This window comes from Colobus angolensis, unplaced genomic scaffold (assembly GCF_000951035.1).
Source record: "Colobus angolensis palliatus isolate OR3802 unplaced genomic scaffold, Cang.pa_1.0 Scaffold7, whole genome shotgun sequence".
Classification (NCBI taxonomy): Eukaryota; Metazoa; Chordata; class Mammalia; order Primates; family Cercopithecidae; genus Colobus; species Colobus angolensis.
In genome coordinates, this window is record NW_012120709.1 from 520,194 (window position 1) to 543,509 (window position 23,316).

Sequence of the window (23,316 nt, forward strand, 5' to 3'; positions counted from 1 at the left end):
CTCCTGACCTCGTGATCCGCCCGTCTCGGCCTCCCAAAGTGCTGGGATTACAGGCTTGAGCCACCGCGCCCGGCCTGAAATGGTTACATTTTAAATGGTTATACAAGTGTCTACCTATATAATATCCCTGGTTTTGCCTCTTGACCTGCCAAGCCTAAAATACTTCCTATCTGGCCCATTAAGAAAAAGTCTGCTGATTCCTGTCTTCAATAAAAGCAGTGTTTATAAATTCTTAGTCTACAATTTTATTAACATGCTTTGGGATGTCATTATAGCAAAAGAAATATGTCCAAAGGTCTTATCTGGAAACAAGAATGAGAATCATGAGATCTTATGTCAGAAGTAAATAAAAAAAAATTCACAGGTCCTTTGCACAAAAGGAAAGGACAGAAGGACTTATCAGGCAAACTTGAAGAGTAACTAAGGTTCAGAGGTAGCAGATCAGCACATTTATCAAGGTCCACTCTAGTAGATGGCAGAGCTTAAATAGTTTAAATTATAAATAAAACACCATGCATAACCTGCAATTACTAAAAAATTCTGCAAAAACAGTCTAAATTATCATTTAGATGCTGTAATTAGAAACACCAATCTGCCAAAGCTGATTTCTGATGTGTTTCCAAAATGTCAATTTTGGAAATTGCCTCTAAAAGTTTAAACAGCCTCTCAAAACTTAAATGATTCTTATTGCTTGCACGATGGTCAGAGAAGTTAGTTACCATACCAAGAAGCAACAACAGAGATGAGTTTGGGGTCAGAATGCCTCGCTTGTATGACTAGTTGGGTGACTTTAGGTAAGTTACTTAGCCAGTGTGCTTCACACTTCACCTGTAAAACGGGGATGATAAAGTTGTAACTATAATCTATCTCCTGGGGAAGTTGTGAGCACCACACAAGCTAACTCACATGTAAAATGCTGAGAGCAGTGTCTGGCACAGAGGAAGTGCCAAACAACTGTGAGTTATATTACTATTTCATGTCTAAAGAAATCAGCAGACATTTATACAGCTGAAGAGTAAACAATCTGCTGTGATAACAAAAGCAAACTATTTTTTCTTTAATATCCTTAAGCATATATCAAAAATATCAAAATAGTATTTTGACCCATTTCTGGGAAAAAAAAAAAAACTTAGAAAGCTAGATCTGATTTGTGTGTGCTTCAATTTACAAAGACAACAACAACGAAACAAGGACTTCCTTCCAAAACCTGAGGTATCCTGATAATCTTCCGATAAATCTCCTTTTCTGTAAGAGAATCTGAGTTAGGTTTCTATCAGCTGGAACCAAAGGAGTCCTGAGAAATTCACGTAAACCTTCATGAGCTAAAATAAGTCCCTCCACTACTTACCATAAACATAGAAACTGACTTGCATCTGTGCCCATCTTGGTATTTTTTACTCCTATAAAGGCCAGCATGGCCTTCTGCAACTCTATACTCTCCTGGACTTTTCTCATGTCTTTATTGTTTTTTTCTACTCTACCCAAACGTTGGGTAAGGTTAAAACTGCAGGCTAGGAAACCAAACCCTCTTCTGCTCTGCCTTCTTTTTTGAGGTGATCCTATCCATCCCCATGGTTTTAAGTACCATCTGCATGCTGTCCAGAGGTAAATCTAAGTATCATTTCAAACCCCTCATCTGAGTTCTGAATTCACACATTCAGCTGCCTAAAACCTCCCTTCATGTAAGTTTCTAGGCATCTCAAACTTTTCACATCTAAAGCGGAACTTATAATTATATGCCTATCATTCCCTACAATACATCTGTCCTTTCTTCTTTTATGCCCTTCTCAATATATGGCACAATGTAAATGCTCAACCAAGAAACCAGAAAATCAATCTTGATTCCTTATTTTCCCTCATTCCAAATATTTAATCCATACTCAAGTTTTGTCATGTCTGTCTTCAAAATATATCCTGAAACCATCTGTTTTCTACATTTCACCTACCACCAGCCTGTGCAAGCCTCCATCATCTCTCTTAGTTCAGACTCCCTGCAGCACCCTCCTTTCAGCTAAGTTTATTTACACTTGTTCTGCAACCACAGTGATCCTTTGTAAATGTAAACCAGAAGGTGCCACTCCTCTCTTAAAATCCTTCTGTGGATTCCCACTGCATTTATAAGGACATTCAAAACCTTTGTAGTGCTCACCTGCTCCTGCAGCATGATTTACCCTGCCTCCCTTGTCTATTCTCATTTTAAATCACCTCCTTTTCCACTACACTTTAGTCATTGGCTCCTAAACAACATTATTAAACCTGCTTCTTCAATAGACTGTGATATGGTTTGGCTGTGTCCCTACCCAAATCTCATCTTGAAGTGTAGCTCCCATAATTCCTAAGTATTCTGGGAGGGACCTGGTGGGAGATAATTGAATCACAGGGGCAGCTCCCCCATACTATTCTCATGGTTGTGAATAAGTCTCACAAGATCTGATGGTTTTATAAGGGGAAATCTTTTTCACTTGGCTCTTTTTCTCTACTTTCGTCTGCTGCCATGTGAGACATGTCTTTCACCTTCTGCCATGATTGTGAGGCCTCCCCAGCTATGTAGAAATGTGAGTCCATTAAACCTCTTTGATTTGTAATTGCCCAGTCTCAGGTATGTCTTTATCAGCAGCAAGAAAATGGACTCATACAGGCTGCATGCACTTGTCCCTCTGCTTTACACAAGGCCACGTTTCCCTTATTAAAATTTCGGCTTAAATGTAGCCTCCTCAGAGGCTTTCCCTGACCATCCTTCAAAGTAGACGCCTGTGTCCTGTGCCACTGTTTCTTCTCTCTACACCAGATCATTTCCTTTAATGCATGCTAACTGATCAGCTGATCACCAGCTCAGATGTCACCTATCTTCTTTGTAAAACCTTCAGTGACCTTTCCCAGGAAGATATTGGCACATCCCTTAGATTTCATTACACCTGAATAAAAAATTTATCTTGGTGGATTAGCAGTGCCCTGTAATTAGCATACCACTAAAGTGTAAATTCTCGGAAAGAAGAAACATTTCTTTTATCTTTCTATCCCCAGAACCTAGCATGATGTTTAAAGGATCTAATAAGTGAACATGGAACTATACTTACACTTGTTCTAACATTAACCTTTAAGTCACATACAGCTTATATTCTCAGTGGGGTCAATATCACAAAAAAAAAAAAAAATTGGCTCCAGCGGATAGAGTGGGATGAAAAATCGTAGGTATTACAATAGTTTTTGGCTCTCTCAAACTCAACCCTACCCCCAAAAATTTCATTCTTTAAGTATTTAATTTCTAATGTTAGGGAGAAATTGAATTACATCTAAGTTACTTAATTCTTCTCCTTGGATAATCAAGAAATGGCTGAGATCATGAAAAAAAAGCTTGAGAAACACTAATATAAGGCTTTTCCTCAATCACCCTTCTTTCTGGAGTTCCTGCTCATGCCCTTACTCTCAGCTGGGACCACCATTCTCCATCCTACTAAACCAAATCTTACCTTTGAAACCTCAGGTCAGTTTTACTCCCTCCATGAAGCTGCTTCTTTTAAAGCCCATATTCCTTGTTCCTTTTTTCACCAGCCCACAAGCACTCACACTTACGGGTCTGTAATATAAAATTCTACACCTAATTATGTACTAATTCATTCTTTGATGAATTCAAATATGTTCATTTCTCTTTTCCACTACAACTGAAGTTACCTGAAGACAGGGGCCATATTAAAGCATTTGCTATGCCCATCGCTCATCAGACCTAATACAATGCTCAAACAGAAAATAAGTACAAAATAAGGCAGTTGATTACTTTATTAAGTAGAAATTCTCATTAATCGAGTTTTGCAGTATTCAACCAAAATGTTAATGTATAAAAGCAAATGGTAATAGTGAATCAAGTCAAGCTTAACAGCAATAGGCCAAAAATCCCAAAACACACAGGAAGAGCATGCAAGTCCTCTGAAGACGGAGTGACTCTATGTGATCCCCTTTTTGGTGTCTAGTACAGCACCATGTGTAGTTAAGAATATAAAAATAAGACAATGACAAAAAGCTGAAATCAAATGTTAGCAAAATACAAAATTATTTTCTGTTATTTGGAAAGAACATAGTCTTCCATTAAGAAAAGCACTGAGGCCAAGCGTGGTGGCTCAAGTCTGTAATCCAAGCACTTTGGGAGGTCGAGGTGGATGGATCGCCTGAGCTCCAGAGTTCCAGACCAGCCTGGGCAACAATGCAAAACCCTGTGTCTACCAAAAATACAAAAAATTAGCCGGGTGTGGTGGTGCACATCTGCAATCCCAACTATTCAGGAGGCTGAGGTGGGAGAATAGCTTGAGCCCAGGAGGTGGAGGTTGCAGTGAGCCAAGATCGCACTACTGCACTCCAGTCTAGGTGACAGAGTGAGGCACTGTCTCAAAAAATAAACAAATAAATAAAAAGGAAGAAAAGCACTTATAAAGTCAAAAGGAAAAAAAATTATAGGCTATTTCAATTTTCACTGAAAAACCTTTTACTAATGCTGCACCAACTCTATAAACTAGCCCTTGGTCTGTTTTCATTCCTCTATATACTTTACTAGTTGAAAGTAAGTCTGTTATATGGCATAGAAAAATGTGTAATTATGGAATTTTGGATAATTTAAAATTTTTTTCAGATGTTTCTTTTTGCAGAAAATCACTGCACCTACCTTTGATCTGTCTTTGAAGTAGTAGGAAAAATGTCTTCTTCCTCATCTGATTCATCTACCTCAATCACCTGGCAAGAAAACAAAGCAACAAACGGTTTTTGTGAGAACTGACTCTCTGAATAAACATGAAAATGAAGAAATGAATTAAATGATTAAATCTTAGTTATATATGAGCCACAAAAAAGGAGACAGAAAGCCATAACCATTAAAACTAATACTCAGTCTGACCTCCCTCCAATGTCCCTCTTCATTCACAAATGTTACTTTTTGCTCACCTCTTTCCTGGCCATCCCAGGAACCTGAGCACCTAAGGGAACCCAGTTACATTGGTGAATGACTTGCATAGGCTCGTATGCAGACCCTGTGACTTTCCTCTTGGTTTCTTATGAGAGGTGAGACCATCAGTGTTCCATCTCCAGCTTTAAATGAGGTATCAGACCACGTGGGTAATACTAGATATCTTTCTGTTAAATCTGTCCCTCTTAAATACCATTTGTTAGTGTTAAGACCCAATAAAGATATTTCTGACTGTTGATTCTATCATCCAAAATACTATTTCTCTACATGTTCTGTTATCTTGACATTTGATACACACATTTGCCATATGTTCATCTAACTTAAGTGCAGATGAGGATGAAGCCAAAGACCAAATACTGAACGAACAGCCCCTGAGACTAAGGATGCAGTTAAATATCCTACAATGCACAGGACAATCCCTCACAATGAAGAATTATCTGGTCCTCAATGTCAACGGTGCCACTGTGGAGAAACCCTGATGTAGAGGGAAGAGTATTGGCTCAGGAGTTAAGATACAGTTTTGAAAGTGAAGTAATAGGAGAGTCAAGCCCATATTGGACTCTTTTTGGAATCCAAAGGAAGAGCAGAAGGCCCAGGCTAAACCTAGGGCAAACCACATGGATCACTGGACTCCAGCCTTTTCGTTCATCTTAAGTCTACCATCAGCTGTTAAAGCACAGCTAGTATTTTGGGAAGGTAAGTAACAAAAGGAAACTTGGTATAGATAAAACCTCTATATCCATTGAACTCACCTTCAGTATTAGTATTCCATGCATGAGCTCTTTTGGTTCAACACTGTTATCCTTGAAAACATTACTGTACACATAACATTTACGGATTTCTATAATAACCATTATTTAAACAAAGAGAGCAACCAAGAAAAAAAAAATCAAATCCTAGAAGCCCTGGAGATAACTGGTAAAGCTCCTTCCAGCTTTAATGTTCCATAATTTTTCTTCTTTTATTTACTTTGTAAACCAGACAGTTGACAATTCATAATGCAGAAAACATAAATTATTAATACACAACTATAAAACTTTTTTTCTTACCTCTGAATAATTCTTAGTAGTGACATTTCGGGAAGGCTGCTGTCTTGTAGATTTAAAGGCTAGAATGAAAAAGATGAAATGTGCATTATGTTATTCTTAAAATAATTTAGAAAAACTTGTATATTTCTTTAGCTAAAGACTTTCTGAGTCCTATCTGCAAAATTGCATGCTGCCTGATTATAAAACTATTTGATATTTTTTAAAATCTAAAGGGAGATAGAATTATAGGTACACATAACTCAATGCTCAACTGTCAGTGTCATTATTTCCCAGCTTATTTGAATACTGTAGTGTTTATAAATACGCACACACTAAAAATATTTCATAGAAAAATACCTGAAGGACAAAATCTAATCACCTAACCAAATGAACTATAGATGTATTGAAGGAAAGCCTCCTAATCCCTTCTTTGTTGTTGATGATACCTTTATCCCTGTTGCTACATTAGGAGCCATCGGGTTCCAGTAGTTTCTCATTTTCCTCTACCTTAGTAGCCATATTCAATATCTAAGAAATATTCCAGAGGAGAATCTAGAAAACAGCATATACTTTATTCTATGATAAAAATTCCTTTGTATCCATACCTCTTTTCCTTTTAAACTTGGTTAGATACTTGAAGTTTAGCTAGTTCTTTATCTTTCCCTTTCTTTTTCCTTGACATCAAAACCTACAAAAAGGCCAGGCGCAGTGGCTCATGCCTGTAATCCCAGCGTTTTGGGAGGCCGAGGCGGGTGGATCACTTGAGGTCAGGAGCTCAAGACCAGCTTGGCCAACATGGTGAAACCCCAACTCTCCTAAAAATATATATAAAAATTAGCCAGGCGTGGTGGCAGGTGCCTGTAATCCCAGCTACTTGGGAATCTGAGCCAGGAGAATCGCTTGAACTCAGGAGGCAGAGGTTGCAGTTAGCCGAGATTGTGCCACTGTGCTCCAGCCTGGGCAATAGAGCGAAACTCTGTCTCAAAAAAAAAAAAAAAAAAAAAAGAAAAGAAAAGAAACCATCAACAGAGTAAACAAAAAGCCTACAGAATGGGAGAAAATATTCACAAAATATGCATCCAACAAAGGTCTAATGTCAAGAATCTAAAAGGAATGTAAATAAATCAGTAAGGAAAAATCAAATAACTTCATCAGAAAATGGGCAAAGGACATGAACAGGCACATTACAAAGAAGACATATAAAGCAGCCAACAAACAAGAAAAAGTGCTTATCATCACTAATCATCAGAGAAATGTGGATCAAAACCACAGTGATACCATTTCACACCAGTCAGAATGGCTATTACTAAAAAGTCAAAAAACAACAGATGCTAGTGAGGTTGTCAAGAAAAGCGAATGCTTATACAGTGTTGGAAAGTAAATCAGTTCAGCCATTATAAGTCATTTGGAAATTTCTCAAAGAACTTAAAACAGAGCTACCATTTGACCCAGCAATCCCATTACTGGCTATATCACCGAAAGAAAAGAAATCATTCTACCAAAAAGATACATGCACTCATATGTTTACTGTAGCACTTACTCACAATAGCAAAGACATGGAATCAACTTAAGTTCCCATCAATATGGATTGGATAAAGAAAATGGTGGTACATATATAACACAGAACACTATGTAGCCATAAAAAAGAACAAAATTATGTTCTTTGCAGCCGGAGGCCACTATCCTAAGCAAATTAACACGGGAACAGAAAACCAAACACCACATGTCCTCACTTATAAGTGGAAGCTAAACTCTGAGTTCACATGGACATGAAGATGGGAGCAACAGACACTGGGAACTACTAGAGAGGGGAGGCTGACAGTAAGATGTGTGTTGGAAAACTGTCTACTGCTCACTACCTGGGTGATAAGATCTGTACCAAACCTCAGCATCATGCAATTCCCATGTAACAAACCTGCACATGTACTCCCTGAACCTAAAAGATGAAGTTATTTATCAAATAAAAAAAAAGTTCAGCAACTAGCTAGCAGTCTCTATTTAAACTTTATAAAGTTAAAAATTAATTAAAATTTAACAATATTACTTATTTACCTCACTTGATTCAAAATCAACCCCTTTTGATACTTGGCTCTGGGACATGATTTTGCTGGATGATGTGCTGGACCACCTGAGGCAAAACAAAAACAAAAACGAACACAATGAACTACATGATTCATCAAGTGTGCCTTTCTGGCTTAGTTTTTCAGTCTAGCAGCTACCATGAATATAAATAACATACAGTTCCCTTAAAATCAACATTAGAGGCGATAAAAATATAAGGAAAAGGACTCTTGGGCTGAGATTTGATTTCTGGTTTTGCCCTCTACTACCTATGTGACTTTGAGCAAGTTACTTAACTTCTCTGTGCTTCAATTTCCTCTGTAAAATGGGGATAATAATTTTATAAAGACTAAATGTGTTAATATGCTTAAACACTTAGAACAGTGCCTGACACATATTAAGTACTACAACGATGCTTACTTATATTATTATAGTACTTATCATATACCAAAATGTATCCACTACCATCTTCCATTTCTGAAAACCATGGGAACATTGAAATATTTTCTAGTCACATCTCAGTTAATAAGAAAATCATAATTCCTACTCTTTTTACTCTTTTTTTTTTTTGAGACAGAGTCTTGCTCTGTCTCCAGGCTGGAGTGCAGTGGCATGATCTCGGCTCACTGCAACCTCCACCTCCCGGTTCAAGTGATTCTTCTCCATCAGCCTCCTGAGTATGCCACCAGGCCCAGCTAATTTTTGTATTTTTAGTAGAGACGGGGTTTCACCATGTTGGCAAGGATGGTCTCTATCTCTTGACCTCATGATCCGCCCACCTCAGCCACCCAAAGTGCTAGGATTACAGGCGTGAGCCACCACGCCCAGCTGATTCCTACTCTTATAAAGCTTAACTTGTAGTAAATTCCTATGCCTTTTAACTAATAAGAAATTTAAGTCATTTTAGATCGGGGCTAGTAAGCAAATTTAGCCCAGCACCATGTTTTTCTTTTTTTTTTTTTTTTTATGGCCTATAAGCTAAGAATGGTTTTCACATTTTGAAATGGTTACTTTTTTTTTTTTTTTTTTGAGACAGAGTCTGGCTCTGTCGCCCAGGCTGGAGTGCAGCGGCCGGATCTCAGCTCACTGCAAGCTCCGCCTCCTGGGTTTACGTCATTCTCCTGCCTCAGCCTCCAGAGTAGCTGGGACTACAGGCGCCCGCCACCTCGCCCGGCTAGTTTTTTGTATTTTGTAGTAGAGACGGGGTTTCACCGTGTTAGCCAGGATGGTCTCGATCTCCTGACCTCGTGATCCGCCCGTCTCGGCCTCCCAAAGTGCTGGGATTACAGGCTTGAGCCACCGCGCCCGGCCTGAAATGGTTACATTTTAAATGGTTATACAAGTGTCTACCTATATAATATCCCTGGTTTTGCCTCTTGACCTGCCAAGCCTAAAATACTTCCTATCTGGCCCATTAAGAAAAAGTCTGCTGATTCCTGTCTTCAATAAAAGCAGTGTTTATAAATTCTTAGTCTACAATTTTATTAACATGCTTTGGGATGTCATTATAGCAAAAGAAATATGTCCAAAGGTCTTATCTGGAAACAAGAATGAGAATCATGAGATCTTATGTCAGAAGTAAATAAAAAAAAATTCACAGGTCCTTTGCACAAAAGGAAAGGACAGAAGGACTTATCAGGCAAACTTGAAGAGTAACTAAGGTTCAGAGGTAGCAGATCAGCACATTTATCAAGGTCCACTCTAGTAGATGGCAGAGCTTAAATAGTTTAAATTATAAATAAAACACCATGCATAACCTGCAATTACTAAAAAATTCTGCAAAAACAGTCTAAATTATCATTTAGATGCTGTAATTAGAAACACCAATCTGCCAAAGCTGATTTCTGATGTGTTTCCAAAATGTCAATTTTGGAAATTGCCTCTAAAAGTTTAAACAGCCTCTCAAAACTTAAATGATTCTTATTGCTTGCACGATGGTCAGAGAAGTTAGTTACCATACCAAGAAGCAACAACAGAGATGAGTTTGGGGTCAGAATGCCTCGCTTGTATGACTAGTTGGGTGACTTTAGGTAAGTTACTTAGCCAGTGTGCTTCACACTTCACCTGTAAAACGGGGATGATAAAGTTGTAACTATAATCTATCTCCTGGGGAAGTTGTGAGCACCACACAAGCTAACTCACATGTAAAATGCTGAGAGCAGTGTCTGGCACAGAGGAAGTGCCAAACAACTGTGAGTTATATTACTATTTCATGTCTAAAGAAATCAGCAGACATTTATACAGCTGAAGAGTAAACAATCTGCTGTGATAACAAAAGCAAACTATTTTTTCTTTAATATCCTTAAGCATATATCAAAAATATCAAAATAGTATTTTGACCCATTTCTGGGAAAAAAAAAAAAACTTAGAAAGCTAGATCTGATTTGTGTGTGCTTCAATTTACAAAGACAACAACAACGAAACAAGGACTTCCTTCCAAAACCTGAGGTATCCTGATAATCTTCCGATAAATCTCCTTTTCTGTAAGAGAATCTGAGTTAGGTTTCTATCAGCTGGAACCAAAGGAGTCCTGAGAAATTCACGTAAACCTTCATGAGCTAAAATAAGTCCCTCCACTACTTACCATAAACATAGAAACTGACTTGCATCTGTGCCCATCTTGGTATTTTTTACTCCTATAAAGGCCAGCATGGCCTTCTGCAACTCTATACTCTCCTGGACTTTTCTCATGTCTTTATTGTTTTTTTCTACTCTACCCAAACGTTGGGTAAGGTTAAAACTGCAGGCTAGGAAACCAAACCCTCTTCTGCTCTGCCTTCTTTTTTGAGGTGATCCTATCCATCCCCATGGTTTTAAGTACCATCTGCATGCTGTCCAGAGGTAAATCTAAGTATCATTTCAAACCCCTCATCTGAGTTCTGAATTCACACATTCAGCTGCCTAAAACCTCCCTTCATGTAAGTTTCTAGGCATCTCAAACTTTTCACATCTAAAGCGGAACTTATAATTATATGCCTATCATTCCCTACAATACATCTGTCCTTTCTTCTTTTATGCCCTTCTCAATATATGGCACAATGTAAATGCTCAACCAAGAAACCAGAAAATCAATCTTGATTCCTTATTTTCCCTCATTCCAAATATTTAATCCATACTCAAGTTTTGTCATGTCTGTCTTCAAAATATATCCTGAAACCATCTGTTTTCTACATTTCACCTACCACCAGCCTGTGCAAGCCTCCATCATCTCTCTTAGTTCAGACTCCCTGCAGCACCCTCCTTTCAGCTAAGTTTATTTACACTTGTTCTGCAACCACAGTGATCCTTTGTAAATGTAAACCAGAAGGTGCCACTCCTCTCTTAAAATCCTTCTGTGGATTCCCACTGCATTTATAAGGACATTCAAAACCTTTGTAGTGCTCACCTGCTCCTGCAGCATGATTTACCCTGCCTCCCTTGTCTATTCTCATTTTAAATCACCTCCTTTTCCACTACACTTTAGTCATTGGCTCCTAAACAACATTATTAAACCTGCTTCTTCAATAGACTGTGATATGGTTTGGCTGTGTCCCTACCCAAATCTCATCTTGAAGTGTAGCTCCCATAATTCCTAAGTATTCTGGGAGGGACCTGGTGGGAGATAATTGAATCACAGGGGCAGCTCCCCCATACTATTCTCATGGTTGTGAATAAGTCTCACAAGATCTGATGGTTTTATAAGGGGAAATCTTTTTCACTTGGCTCTTTTTCTCTACTTTCGTCTGCTGCCATGTGAGACATGTCTTTCACCTTCTGCCATGATTGTGAGGCCTCCCCAGCTATGTAGAAATGTGAGTCCATTAAACCTCTTTGATTTGTAATTGCCCAGTCTCAGGTATGTCTTTATCAGCAGCAAGAAAATGGACTCATACAGGCTGCATGCACTTGTCCCTCTGCTTTACACAAGGCCACGTTTCCCTTATTAAAATTTCGGCTTAAATGTAGCCTCCTCAGAGGCTTTCCCTGACCATCCTTCAAAGTAGACGCCTGTGTCCTGTGCCACTGTTTCTTCTCTCTACACCAGATCATTTCCTTTAATGCATGCTAACTGATCAGCTGATCACCAGCTCAGATGTCACCTATCTTCTTTGTAAAACCTTCAGTGACCTTTCCCAGGAAGATATTGGCACATCCCTTAGATTTCATTACACCTGAATAAAAAATTTATCTTGGTGGATTAGCAGTGCCCTGTAATTAGCATACCACTAAAGTGTAAATTCTCGGAAAGAAGAAACATTTCTTTTATCTTTCTATCCCCAGAACCTAGCATGATGTTTAAAGGATCTAATAAGTGAACATGGAACTATACTTACACTTGTTCTAACATTAACCTTTAAGTCACATACAGCTTATATTCTCAGTGGGGTCAATATCACAAAAAAAAAAAAAAATTGGCTCCAGCGGATAGAGTGGGATGAAAAATCGTAGGTATTACAATAGTTTTTGGCTCTCTCAAACTCAACCCTACCCCCAAAAATTTCATTCTTTAAGTATTTAATTTCTAATGTTAGGGAGAAATTGAATTACATCTAAGTTACTTAATTCTTCTCCTTGGATAATCAAGAAATGGCTGAGATCATGAAAAAAAAGCTTGAGAAACACTAATATAAGGCTTTTCCTCAATCACCCTTCTTTCTGGAGTTCCTGCTCATGCCCTTACTCTCAGCTGGGACCACCATTCTCCATCCTACTAAACCAAATCTTACCTTTGAAACCTCAGGTCAGTTTTACTCCCTCCATGAAGCTGCTTCTTTTAAAGCCCATATTCCTTGTTCCTTTTTTCACCAGCCCACAAGCACTCACACTTACGGGTCTGTAATATAAAATTCTACACCTAATTATGTACTAATTCATTCTTTGATGAATTCAAATATGTTCATTTCTCTTTTCCACTACAACTGAAGTTACCTGAAGACAGGGGCCATATTAAAGCATTTGCTATGCCCATCGCTCATCAGACCTAATACAATGCTCAAACAGAAAATAAGTACAAAATAAGGCAGTTGATTACTTTATTAAGTAGAAATTCTCATTAATCGAGTTTTGCAGTATTCAACCAAAATGTTAATGTATAAAAGCAAATGGTAATAGTGAATCAAGTCAAGCTTAACAGCAATAGGCCAAAAATCCCAAAACACACAGGAAGAGCATGCAAGTCCTCTGAAGACGGAGTGACTCTATGTGATCCCCTTTTTGGTGTCTAGTACAGCACCATGTGTAGTTAAGAATATAAAAATAAGACAATGACAAAAAGCTGAAATCAAATGTTAGCAAAATACAAAATTATTTTCTGTTATTTGGAAAGAACATAGTCTTCCATTAAGAAAAGCACTGAGGCCAAGCGTGGTGGCTCAAGTCTGTAATCCAAGCACTTTGGGAGGTCGAGGTGGATGGATCGCCTGAGCTCCAGAGTTCCAGACCAGCCTGGGCAACAATGCAAAACCCTGTGTCTACCAAAAATACAAAAAATTAGCCGGGTGTGGTGGTGCACATCTGCAATCCCAACTATTCAGGAGGCTGAGGTGGGAGAATAGCTTGAGCCCAGGAGGTGGAGGTTGCAGTGAGCCAAGATCGCACTACTGCACTCCAGTCTAGGTGACAGAGTGAGGCACTGTCTCAAAAAATAAACAAATAAATAAAAAGGAAGAAAAGCACTTATAAAGTCAAAAGGAAAAAAAATTATAGGCTATTTCAATTTTCACTGAAAAACCTTTTACTAATGCTGCACCAACTCTATAAACTAGCCCTTGGTCTGTTTTCATTCCTCTATATACTTTACTAGTTGAAAGTAAGTCTGTTATATGGCATAGAAAAATGTGTAATTATGGAATTTTGGATAATTTAAAATTTTTTTCAGATGTTTCTTTTTGCAGAAAATCACTGCACCTACCTTTGATCTGTCTTTGAAGTAGTAGGAAAAATGTCTTCTTCCTCATCTGATTCATCTACCTCAATCACCTGGCAAGAAAACAAAGCAACAAACGGTTTTTGTGAGAACTGACTCTCTGAATAAACATGAAAATGAAGAAATGAATTAAATGATTAAATCTTAGTTATATATGAGCCACAAAAAAGGAGACAGAAAGCCATAACCATTAAAACTAATACTCAGTCTGACCTCCCTCCAATGTCCCTCTTCATTCACAAATGTTACTTTTTGCTCACCTCTTTCCTGGCCATCCCAGGAACCTGAGCACCTAAGGGAACCCAGTTACATTGGTGAATGACTTGCATAGGCTCGTATGCAGACCCTGTGACTTTCCTCTTGGTTTCTTATGAGAGGTGAGACCATCAGTGTTCCATCTCCAGCTTTAAATGAGGTATCAGACCACGTGGGTAATACTAGATATCTTTCTGTTAAATCTGTCCCTCTTAAATACCATTTGTTAGTGTTAAGACCCAATAAAGATATTTCTGACTGTTGATTCTATCATCCAAAATACTATTTCTCTACATGTTCTGTTATCTTGACATTTGATACACACATTTGCCATATGTTCATCTAACTTAAGTGCAGATGAGGATGAAGCCAAAGACCAAATACTGAACGAACAGCCCCTGAGACTAAGGATGCAGTTAAATATCCTACAATGCACAGGACAATCCCTCACAATGAAGAATTATCTGGTCCTCAATGTCAACGGTGCCACTGTGGAGAAACCCTGATGTAGAGGGAAGAGTATTGGCTCAGGAGTTAAGATACAGTTTTGAAAGTGAAGTAATAGGAGAGTCAAGCCCATATTGGACTCTTTTTGGAATCCAAAGGAAGAGCAGAAGGCCCAGGCTAAACCTAGGGCAAACCACATGGATCACTGGACTCCAGCCTTTTCGTTCATCTTAAGTCTACCATCAGCTGTTAAAGCACAGCTAGTATTTTGGGAAGGTAAGTAACAAAAGGAAACTTGGTATAGATAAAACCTCTATATCCATTGAACTCACCTTCAGTATTAGTATTCCATGCATGAGCTCTTTTGGTTCAACACTGTTATCCTTGAAAACATTACTGTACACATAACATTTACGGATTTCTATAATAACCATTATTTAAACAAAGAGAGCAACCAAGAAAAAAAAAATCAAATCCTAGAAGCCCTGGAGATAACTGGTAAAGCTCCTTCCAGCTTTAATGTTCCATAATTTTTCTTCTTTTATTTACTTTGTAAACCAGACAGTTGACAATTCATAATGCAGAAAACATAAATTATTAATACACAACTATAAAACTTTTTTTCTTACCTCTGAATAATTCTTAGTAGTGACATTTCGGGAAGGCTGCTGTCTTGTAGATTTAAAGGCTAGAATGAAAAAGATGAAATGTGCATTATGTTATTCTTAAAATAATTTAGAAAAACTTGTATATTTCTTTAGCTAAAGACTTTCTGAGTCCTATCTGCAAAATTGCATGCTGCCTGATTATAAAACTATTTGATATTTTTTAAAATCTAAAGGGAGATAGAATTATAGGTACACATAACTCAATGCTCAACTGTCAGTGTCATTATTTCCCAGCTTATTTGAATACTGTAGTGTTTATAAATACGCACACACTAAAAATATTTCATAGAAAAATACCTGAAGGACAAAATCTAATCACCTAACCAAATGAACTATAGATGTATTGAAGGAAAGCCTCCTAATCCCTTCTTTGTTGTTGATGATACCTTTATCCCTGTTGCTACATTAGGAGCCATCGGGTTCCAGTAGTTTCTCATTTTCCTCTACCTTAGTAGCCATATTCAATATCTAAGAAATATTCCAGAGGAGAATCTAGAAAACAGCATATACTTTATTCTATGATAAAAATTCCTTTGTATCCATACCTCTTTTCCTTTTAAACTTGGTTAGATACTTGAAGTTTAGCTAGTTCTTTATCTTTCCCTTTCTTTTTCCTTGACATCAAAACCTACAAAAAGGCCAGGCGCAGTGGCTCATGCCTGTAATCCCAGCGTTTTGGGAGGCCGAGGCGGGTGGATCACTTGAGGTCAGGAGCTCAAGACCAGCTTGGCCAACATGGTGAAACCCCAACTCTCCTAAAAATATATATAAAAATTAGCCAGGCGTGGTGGCAGGTGCCTGTAATCCCAGCTACTTGGGAATCTGAGCCAGGAGAATCGCTTGAACTCAGGAGGCAGAGGTTGCAGTTAGCCGAGATTGTGCCACTGTGCTCCAGCCTGGGCAATAGAGCGAAACTCTGTCTCAACAAAACAAAACAAAACAAAACAAAAACCTATAATAAATTTCAAACATCTAATTTAGGTTTATTTTCGCCTATGCCTTACCAGTTTGCTGATATTAAAAATATCTTCCCCAAGATAACTCACAAACTATAGGGCACAGAAAAACAAAGAAATACTCAAAAAATCCTGCAAAGTCCAAAATTTTCCTAGTCAGAAAACTAACGAATCTTTCTATCTAACCTAAATTTATTGTGTTTGTACATGTTTCCTGTTCTAGGTTCTATCTCCAAACTTGTAATATCTAAGAGGAGAAATGAGAGGCAGAAACAGTATTCTTATCTGCTTTACTCAGTTACTGGTTTCACATCCTACTCTACTCAAAAGGCTAGACAGAGCGACTGAATAAAAAGGCCAGAGATCATGATGATTTCAAAGAATATTTCTGTTCAATATTTATTCAGTGACTCCTCTAACTCTGAGATCCTAGAAAACAAGATACGTTTCTTTTTATCCTAGTGGAAGGCAAAAGATGAGTGAATGTTTGTGAAATAATTTTATCAGAAAACTAAGCACTATGTTCTGTTAGGAAGACAATACAGTGTGGTGGTTAAAAGCTCTGGTTTTGGAGTTAGACTCATTTTGACTTACTAGCTCGACTATGGCCAATCTCCTTGGCTTCTTTAAGACTCAATTTCCTCACCTGTAAAACAATGTTAATACTTCATGCAGAAAACTGCTGAGAAGGTAAGAAGTGCCTAGCAGATAGAAAGCATTCAAATACACATAGCTATTTGTGGTAGCAAACATAGTAGCAGCAGTGGTACCCACAGTGGTATAAATGAAATGTAAAGGCAGTGGCTTCAGAGGTACTTTTATTCACTTAGTCACTATCCTCTGCTGACTAAATTCAATGGAAAAATCTGGGCTGTCACCCCTTATTTACAACTCCTGTGGCTGTAAGTGTAATTTCTATCTTTTTCAATAAAATTGCAGCACATAAATTTCCATACTCCATGGACCTTGTTATAAGAGAATTTGACCTTTATTTATCTCTTCACTCCTCCATTTAAAACAGGGATCTAGAAGTTACAGTCTGAATTTGTTGCTTCTGTTCCAAAGTGATGACAAGTATAGTTACTACTCCACAGGTATTCTGTCAGAGGCTTAAAAAAAAAAAAAAAAAACCAAATCCAACCTGATAAAAAATGTTTTACAAATTTATACTTAAAAAATCAGTTCATTTTTCAAAAAAAGGCCTAGTACTGGAGGTAATCAGTTAAGTTAGCAAAACCATTACATCAAATCAATTAGATAAAAGACAAATTTAGACCAATGATTCACATAATATTCATCTTTATAACCTTATTGCAAAACACTACCACTAATACTAATAGCAGCTATCATCTATCACATTTTTACCAGGTGCTGTGATCAGTACTGTAAACACTTAAGCTCATTTAATATAATTACTCTGAAGTCAGTACAACATTGTCAATTTTATAGCTAAGGGATCTGATGCTTGTAGAATAACACCAGTTTGCACTTACTGAGAGCTTAATATGCATAGACACTGCCTGGTACTTCACATACATGTTCTCATTAATCCTCAGAATAACGCAATGAGGTAGACACAATCATTGTCCCATCCTACAGATGAGAACACTCACTCCGAAAGATGAAAAACTTAACGTATTTGCTGGAGGACATACAACTAGTAAAACTGAGAAATCAGGATCCAAATCAAGATCTTCCTGACTTTAGAACCATGGTCTTAACCCTTATGCTACACAATCTCTAAGTAGTTTTTACTCAGTCATTGTCAAGTATTTAACAAGCATCTACTATGTTATGTGCCAAGCACAGTGGATACAGTGATGAGCAGGAACGATGTAGACCCCTTTGTCACAGCACTTACAGTGCAAGGATGCTGAGCCAGCAGTAAGGAGCTGGCTATGGCTGACCCAAGGGGCCTGACTTCAGAGCCTGCATTCTTAACCATCATGCTCTGCTGCAAAAGGTACCATAATAAGATTTTTGCCTACAACATAATTCAGGAAATCTGACGTTTCGTATTTAGTTTATTTACATAGCTTCTTTTCATGGATGAATACTGTTTCCTTAAAAAAAGTAGTCAAGGCAATCTGTAAAACTTTTAGGGCATCATAACTGGTCTCCAGCCTCTCTACACAAATAGAAGCTTTATTCTATGGTGTCAATGGGTAACAGTCATTGCAGGCTAGGTTATTCAGACAACATGATCTCTCATTGTCTTCAAACTCACTTCTGCTGACAACAATCCAAATTAGTACCTCAAACATTAAAAAAAAAAAAAAAAAATTCTCAATGGCATTGAAGAGCTGATCACATAGCAAGGAATTACCAGGCCAAAACTGAAGAAAAGCTAGAACTCAGAGAGGTAAGTAGAGTCCTTTCCCTGAGTTCCCTTTTCAATTGGGAAAATGTTAACACAGGTTTTGAGAATCCTGAAGAAAAAGAGAGGGGGCTACCATAGCCCACAGACTGCCCAGAGTGAAAACCCTGATGCATTTCCCTTCCTAAGGTGGAGTCCCAATGGTTAAAGAGAGAAGCAGAGGTAAACAGGATTTCATAAGCATGTAACTGAATACCCCATTTTTCTAAGAGATAGTTCAATTATTTTTTTCTCTCTCTTCTTTTCTCTTTTCTCCTTTCCCCCACTTTCTACTTAGTTCTTTAGAAATGCAATTATAGTCTATTACTTCCTCTTCATCAGACACTCCCTAAAGGGGGAGTTCATCTAACTATGTGCTTGGAAGCCCCAGAGTCAAACTGTCACCCACCAGGGGGCTGCCTCTACAGATACCAGTCAATTTACAACCCAAAGTCCTGCTATGAAACTCTCTCCAACCTAAAGAGTTTTCAGCCACCTTTATAGCCTATTTCTTCCCATGAAGATGCCAATTCAACTGCCTGGTAGGTAAAACTAGCATGCAGACCCCCTACTTGCTCGCTTCCTCCCCTGCATGCCATTCCTGATAGGCCCCCTTTAAAAGCCTCCACTTTCTGCTGCAAAGGGGGAAGCAGTACCTTTAAGGTAGGAAGCCTGTATTTCATCCCCTAAGTTACCTTTGGAATAAAAAGTCTCTTTATACTACACCTTGCTTTTGTTAATTGGACTTTGCAAGCAGCAGGTGACTGAACCTGCATTTTAGTTATAAGCATGTATCACCTGATTGGTCCAAGAAACCCTCAAATTTAGCTTAAAGTGGTCTAAGACCTGTGGTGCCCTACAAACCTAGAGAAACAAACATGAATCTCCTCTGGATGAAGACGGCTTCATCCAAGGTCTCAAATTATTCCTGCTGATAATTTTCTAGGGACAGTAAATAACAAAGCATGAAAGGAAGTAAGTCACCATAAACGAGAACCAACAGAAACAGACAACAGAAAGAGGCCAAAGACATTCAGACACTAGGTTATTAGATACAAAATAACAAAAACAATCCTTACTCTGTACACATGAAAAATTAAAAATAGGCCTAAAAATACCTTCAGAAAACTTCTAAAAAGTATTAAAAGTGACAAAGCATATTTTAATTAAAGCTAACATGACATGAGGCCAGCTGACAATGATGTATAGAACTTTTAGATTTTTTTTTTTCTTTTTTTTTGAGACAGAGTCTCACTCTGTAGTCCAGGCTGGAGTGCAGTGGCGCGATCTCAGCTCACTGCAAGATCTGCCTCCCAGGTTCACGCCATTCTCCTGCCTCAGCCTCCCGAGTAAGTGGGACTACAGGCACTCACCACCACACCCAGCTAATTTTTTTTTTGGTATTTTTAGTAGAGACGAGCTTTCACTGTGTTAGACAGGATGGTCTTGATCTTCTGACCTTGTGATCCGCCTGCCTCGGGTTCCCAAAGTGCTGGGATTACAGGCGTGAGCCATGTACCCGGCGGTGACAAGAGCATATTTTAAAAGAACCAAATAGGCTGGGTGCACATCTGTAATTCCAGCAACTCAGCAGGGTAAGGCAGGAAAATTGTTTGAACCCAGGAGGCAGAGGTTGCAGTGAGCCAAGATGATGCCACTGCACTCCAGCCTAGGCGACAGAGAGAGACACTGTCTCAAAAAAAAAAAAAGTGATCAGAAATAATTACTCAGAACGTAGCACAGAAAGAGAAAACAGAAAATACAAGAGTCATGTCAGGACAGAATAAAAAGGTCTTATATTTAACTGAAGACTCAGAAGGAAGGAGAATAAGAATAGCATAGAGGTAATACCTGAAGGAATAATAGCTAAGGATTTTCTAGAAGTGATGGAAGATACCAGTTCAGAGATTCATGAAGCCCAGTAAATCCTAAGCAGGATAAACAAGAATACTGTCTTTAGATTGATCACAGTGATACTGCAGAAAACCAAAAACAGCAAGCTGAGGGAAAACCAGATTTTTTTTAAAAAAACAAAAACCAATAAGCTTAACTAATAACTGATTTCTTAATTACAATGGAAACTCAAAGACTCACTTTAAGTGATGAATTCTACCCACTGGAGTCAAGGAAAGCATCACATAAAACAAGCCAGGACGCTGGATTCCACAGGGCAGAAAAAACAAAAACAAGACAGGACAAAAAAAGGCAATTTGGGCTAAGGCAAAGGTGGATAATCCACATCTATGACTGTCGATTGCATGCTAACCAATTTTGGTGGTTTAACATGGAAGTGTTCATTATTTTATTCACTCTTTTTCTATGTTCCTGTTTTCTCATTTTTAATATTAATAACACTTGATAAATGCCTACTACATGCCAGGCTTTTTGATCATTTAATCTTCAGAATAACTCAATACAATAGAGATTATTATTCCCAATCATATCTAAACAAACTAGGAGAGTGACCGACTTGTCTCAGGTCACAAAGCTATCATTTGTTGAATGCAAGGCTGAACTCAGCATGAATCCTTTACAATTTTCCAGGCTGCCTTTTCTTTCTTTCTTTTTTCCTCTCTGCTTTTATATTAAATCTACCAAGAATGGAACAGCATCTTTCTAGACACCATTTCCTAAATGGCAATAAAGGCAACATGCTTGTGAAGCAAAAAGCTAAGGATCTTAGCTGGCTCTTCTGAAGTACTAAATAATACTGGGTAAAAATATAGCAATGGAATTTTTTTGTAAGGTTTGAGTCATTTAATCAACCTGATTTTATATCTTTTCTTCAATGTCAGCTGTCATTTGATAAATGTTGAAAATTTCTTTAATGGAGTGATACTTACTTCCAAGGCAAATTAGTCCATCTTTATACTAATTACATAGGTTATTATGTATAATGCAAAAATTCCTCTATGGAGAACCAGTAGCTAGGTTTCTAATCTTATCTTGTTCTGGAAATTAGTACAGTGGTCAGCTACTGGTTGTGGAGTCCAGAGAATGTGAGATCATTCTCAGATCTGGTACTGACAAGTTATGAGATCTAGGGTAAGCTACCTATCTTTGTAAAGCCTCAGTTTCCTTTTCTGTAAAACATAAATAATATAGTAAGTACCTGCTCCATAGACCTGTTAAGAGGCACGCAGTTTCATAAATATTAGCTATTATTGCTACTACTAGTGGTTTTATCAACTCAGGGCAAAACTGCTTGGCTTAGTTCCCGCACACATAAAACAGGGGAACACAGTTGTTCTTAAATCTTCTAGGTCCATTCTATGAGAAACTTAAATCAGTATGTGTCTAGCTACACTCATCCATCTCCATTGGGCCAGAAGTTCTTAAGCTGGAGAACACGAATGCGCTTCATGGGAGTGGCTGAACCCTTTGAAATTTGGTGCAACTGCATGTGAGTACTTATTTAAGGAGAGAAGACATAGCTTTCATCAGATTTTTAGAGAATCCATAAGCCAAAATCGATTAAAAAGCATTGCCTTTGGGACTAAAATCAAATCTACTCATTCCACATTTTATATGATAGAACATTATCTACATAAAGATCTGAATCTTTCCCAGGTTAGATATTCTAAGTTCCTTCAACCTTTTTTTTTTTTTTTGGAGATACTCTGTCACCCAGTGCAGTGGCATGATCTCGGTTCACTGCAACCTTCGCCTCCCTGGTTCAAGTATTCTCCTGCCTCAGCTTCCCAAGTAGCTGGGACTACAGGTACATGCTGCCATGCCCAGATAATTTTTTGTATTTTTAGTAGGGGACAGGGTTTTACCTTGTTGCCCAGGCTGGTTTCGAACTCCTGAGCTCAGGCAATCCGCCCGCCTCAGCCTCCCAAAGTGGTAGGATTACAGGCATGAGCCACTGTGCCTGGCCAACCATTTTTTATATGATTTGGTATCTCTTCTGAATGATCATATATAGTTGACAGTCTCTTTGAAATATAATTCCAAAGAGGAGTACAGTATTCTTGGCAAGTTATGTCCAATTTAGTACATACGGAGAACTTCCTTGCTGTGCAAGCTTGTCCAACCCACCGCATTTTGTTGTTGTTTTTGTTCCGTTTTCTTTTGTTTTAGGCTTTTAGCAGCCTGAAGCCATGGTTTTTAGTTTCTGTCGCTAGTGATACGAGGAAAAGAGGGATGAGAAAAGGGCTTTACTGGCCCAACCAGAAAGAGAAACTAAGAACCCATGACTGTATTCTCTCCCTTGGACACCCCTGCAAGACTCATTAAAGACTGTTTAAGACATCAATAGATTTGGACAGTTGGGTCTGCCTGCATAACTCTTACTGACCTAAGTCTTTTTCACCTGGGTTGCTGTTAAACTCACATACCTCTCACAGCTCTATCTGTGCAGCTGTCTTTTTGGACATAAATGCAGTTTATACTGCCCTTGATCAACTTCATCTTCTGAGAATTAGTTCAGCTCCCCAGTTTGTCAACAATTAATCCTAGCTATAAGATTATAAATATTATAATTATAATATTTAATAAATTAATATTTATAAACATTATAAAAGTGAAACAACCTCAAATAACTAATATAAATAATATACATATGAATATATTCTAAATGCTAGGTAGAAAAAAGTATCACCACCTATCTTAACGCATACTTTTTGTAAATACGACTAACATTTTAGGCTGATTTCATAATCTACAATATTAAAAACAGTTAAACAG

At 38.0% G+C, this 23,316-nt stretch overlaps 1 protein-coding gene across 1 annotated transcript in view; it reads right to left on the minus strand.

Annotated features, from left to right (window-relative positions):
• MRE11A (MRE11 meiotic recombination 11 homolog A (S. cerevisiae)) overlaps positions 1-23,316 on the minus strand; it is an 85,937-nt gene that overhangs the window by 9,180 nt on the left and 53,441 nt on the right. The window contains exons 17-19 of the mRNA XM_011926570.1: positions 15,277-15,335; positions 13,931-13,998; positions 8,032-8,107 (exon numbers count right to left, since the gene is read on the minus strand). Coding sequence (XP_011781960.1) covers positions 8,032-8,107; positions 13,931-13,998; positions 15,277-15,335 — 203 coding nt within the window. The remainder of the gene's footprint in view (positions 1-8,031; positions 8,108-13,930; positions 13,999-15,276; positions 15,336-23,316) is intronic.